The sequence below is a fragment of the Corvus brachyrhynchos genome, unplaced genomic scaffold (genome assembly GCF_000691975.1).
Source record: "Corvus brachyrhynchos isolate BGI_N302 unplaced genomic scaffold, ASM69197v1 scaffold220, whole genome shotgun sequence".
Lineage (NCBI taxonomy): Eukaryota > Metazoa > Chordata > Aves > Passeriformes > Corvidae > Corvus > Corvus brachyrhynchos.
Genome location: NW_008236209.1, coordinates 5,137,049 through 5,140,873, shown reverse-complemented (window position 1 = coordinate 5,140,873; position 3,825 = coordinate 5,137,049). Strand labels below are relative to the sequence as shown.

General features: G+C 47.3%; 1 protein-coding gene across 1 annotated transcript in view; it reads left to right on the top strand.

The window, feature by feature from the left end:
* The first annotated feature begins 2,043 nt into the window (after window positions 1-2,043).
* SH3BGRL (SH3 domain binding glutamate rich protein like) overlaps window positions 2,044-3,825 on the top strand; it is an 11,200-nt gene continuing 9,418 nt past the window's right edge. Inside the window, exon 1 of the mRNA XM_017741739.1 lies at window positions 2,044-2,255. Within this exon, the coding sequence (XP_017597228.1) occupies window positions 2,044-2,255 (212 nt within the window). The remainder of the gene's footprint in view (window positions 2,256-3,825) is intronic.

Below are 3,825 nucleotides of genomic sequence, written 5' to 3'. Positions count from 1 at the left end.
AGCAGGAGCTGGAGAGAATCGCAGAACCATGGAATTGTTAAGGTTGAAAAGACCTTTGAAATCATCAAGTCCAACCATCAACTGAGCCCCAGCCCCATGTTCAGCACTAAACCGTGTCCTCAATGCCACATCCACTTGTTTCTTGAACACTTCCAGGGAATGGTGACTCCACCACTTCTCTGGGCAGCCTGTTCTAATGCTTCATAACCATTTCCATGAAAAACTTCTTCCTAATTCCTAATCTGAACCTTCCCTGGTGCAATTTGAGGCCATTTCCTTTTGTCCTGATGCTATAACTGATGATATAATGATGGCTGAAAACATCATAAGAAATCTCTTTATAATTCTTTTAAATCCTCACAATAAAGCATGAGCCATTTAATCCCATGATTGGGAAAGCAATTAATAAAATCTGTGTTTTTCCCCTGCATGGAAGTTGGGACACAGGACCCACAGAAGTGGTGGAGAAGCCCCGTGCCAAGGGCCAGGACGGCAGAGCCGCGGTCAGCAAGTTTGTTGTTGGATCAAAACAGCAGCACTCAGACTGTAAACTTACTTTGGGTTCCAATGGTCCATAAATAGGTTTCCAAAACATGTCTATTGTCCAACAAGGGATTTATTTATAAACTGAAAAAATAACAAGACTGAAAGAAAACCAACCCAAACCCTTTCTTGGCCAGCAGCGTGGACTGGACTGTGCTCTGTGTGTGTGCCTGAGATAGAACCTTCTGTGATGTTCCAAAAAGTGTTTAAAATAAGTGTTTCCCTGCAGTGGGGTGGTGCTGGGAGAAGTTGGCTCTTGAACAGCCAGCACAGTCCTGGCTGGAGCTAAGGCTGGAATGCTGCCTGCTCGCTGGACCAAGGTCCCACAGCATCATCCCTTCCTCCTTTTCTGCTTATTATCTTTTTGCCGAGTTCTTTTTTTAATTTTTTTTTTTTTTTCAATGAGTAAAGATTTGGAAGAGAATCTAAAATGTTGCAGCATTTTCTGGAAAGTTTATTCCCACTTTGGGGTTAAAACTTTATTTTTGATGGGCTGATTTGTTGGCAAACATCACCTGTTTGTACTCTTGGCAGCTTTGACGTGGTTTCTCTTGTGTTACTGGTATCACTGATGGGAGCTAGATCTAAGAACAGTAAATTGAATTTCTGATGTGTACTGAAGTGAGGGGCAGTACTTGTTCACAATTCTACACTCATTTTTATGTTAATTTGTGCCCATGCTCTGTTGAAAGCTTAATGTTCTATGATTGGCTCGTAACTGGAAAAGAAGGGAATCTTGATACCCAGTGGATTTTCTAGCACAGGATCACAGTGTGTGGTGAGACTTTGCTTAACCACCAATAACTTGCCATAAAGCTGTTTCTGTCTTGGGAACAGACCCTGAAAGCCAAAACAAAGAGAAAATAGATTTATTTCATTAAATGTTCCTTTCAGTAGTATCTTGGGAACATCAGCAAGAAACAGAATATCTCCACTCACCTTAGGAGTTGTTTTTCTCCCAAGCGTGTGTTGAGGCAGAGAAACCAGGATGTGTTTCTGTTCCTGGGGTGGGGATAAAGGCACCTGTGAGCAAGACAGGCTGTTTGAGGGCATCCTTGTTCCAAGGCAGGGCAGTGGGGAGCTCCAGAGGATGCAGCCCTTCCTCCCAGCAGTACTGACTTCACCTGCTCCCACCCCTTCTCCTTCCATCCCTCTGTCTCCGTCCCACTGGGATTTTCCCCTGCTCCATTTTGCTCATTCCCTCTGCTCCTTCCCCCAGCCTCTTCCCATCCTTACAGCTGTCTGTCCATCCCTGTCTTTCATTTCTCTGTTCTTGTGCTTTTGTGTCTCCATAAATCCTCCTGCCCCACCCAATACTGGTCCCAAGCCTCAGGGCCCTGCTTGGCTCCTCGGCTCCTGTGCTGACTCTGGGTGCATTCCCGGATCTCGGCTGCTGCTCTGGGCCTTGCACAGTGTGTCAGGAGCATTTGGAATAAACAAGGATTTTCGTGTTTGCCAACTGCAGTGAGCTGCACTTCAGAGGCCAGAGCGGCTTCAGACATGACAGTTGTTTACGTAGGCCGAGGTGCGGGCTCTGGGAAGGCGCTGGCCGCTGTCCATGCCTGCTTCGGCAACTGGGAGAGGTTTTCTGGGAAGCGAGCGCTGCGTGTTGACAGGCGCATCCTGAAGAAAGGATCCTCGCTCCTTCCCAAACATGGGCAGCAGGAACCATCTTCCAGGCTCTGTCCCGAGGAGAACGTGTGCCCTTTCAAGTAAGACAAAACACCCTGAAGCAGCAGCAGACGTCTCTTGCTCTATTTTCGGCCCTTCCCTCCCAGTGCTATTCCACTGCCTGAGATTAATGGAAGTTTTCTAAATAAAATCCCATAAAATAACAGGATCTGGCAGCTCGGTGTCCCTTCTGCATGCCCCGTTTCTCTGGAGCATTTGCTGCTCTTTTGTAAGTGCTCATCACTGTGGCCGGAAGACTTGTCTGAGGAGCTGGGAGAAAACATTGCTGCTTAATTTTCCAACTTCTTTTTTGTCTGGCCAGAAAACAAGGGTTCCAGACTAATATCCTTCATGCATCAACACCATCCTTGCTTTTCTGTAGAGTTCTCTAGAGAATTACCTCCCTTGACTACAGATGGCCTGAGAGCAACACAGAAACCAGACTTCATGCTTGCCTTACAATAGTGCTTTTTCTGGCAGAAAAAAATACATTTCCAGCTTTTCCAGCTCTTTAAAAACAAGCAGAGAGGGTTGTGATTACCCTTCAGAGCCACAGTCGTCAGTTTGGGATGTGGTTGTACCTCCTGGAGCTGAAAAAACAACCCAGAGACTGTCCCACTGAGATGCTGGGAGGGTGTGAGGATTTGTGTGTGGCTGAGACAATCTAATAGTCAAAATGATTAAAAAAATAAAGTGACTTCTCAGGGGATCAAAATGCTGATTCCTGTCCAACTCAGAGCTCTTCTTTTACATGGCAGAGTGTACAGGTTAATGGTAGTGTTGGTAAAAGCTTGGTTTTCTCTAATTCCTTAATAATTCTGGGGCATCTCAAAGTGCGTTGTCACTGAGCAATGGATTTTGGACAAGTTAAGGACCTGAGCGTAATAAAAACTACTTGGATCTGAAATTACATTTACTACTAGGTTGTACTGACAGAGGAGTTTACAATTCCAAAGACTTTTCCCTTATCTTAGCCCTACAGAACAGTTCATGAAGGAAGTGCTCCCTTTTTTTTCCTTCTCTGAGCTGTAGAACAACGGAGAAAAGCTTCCCCTGCTCCTTCCTGCTGCTGTTAGAGGCAGGCAAGGAAACCTCTTATCCAGAGCTTTGAGTCTGCTGAGAATGTTTTTATACAGCCTCTACACGAATTATTTCCTCTGGGCGGTATTAACTCCTCCAGTTTGATTTATTTTTAGCCATGATGAAAATTAGCAATATCCTTGTGTTTCGGGGTGCTCACACAGCGAGTCCAGCGGCTCCTGTGGTCGGAGGAATTACGTTGGCTTCGCAGCCCGGGGCAGGCAGCTTCCCTGCTGGAGCTGGGAGCACATTTCCCTCTGTCGGGAGAGCAGGATCAGTCGCTTTGTGCTGCACTGGGCTGGGTGCACCCCTCCTGAGGTCTGCTTGAACCTGCCATGGATAGAGCAGCTCCAGACCGAGTCAGGGGGCGCTTGAAGATTCCCTCCTTGGATTTGCCGGGCTGTGTTCCGCAGCCCACATAATTCAGGGCACCGCTGTCCACACACTCCCTGCTGCTCCTGGCGGTCCCAGCGCGGCTGGGTGCCCGTGGGTGCGGGGCTGTGCGAGCCGGAGCAGGGCCGGGTGCCCGTG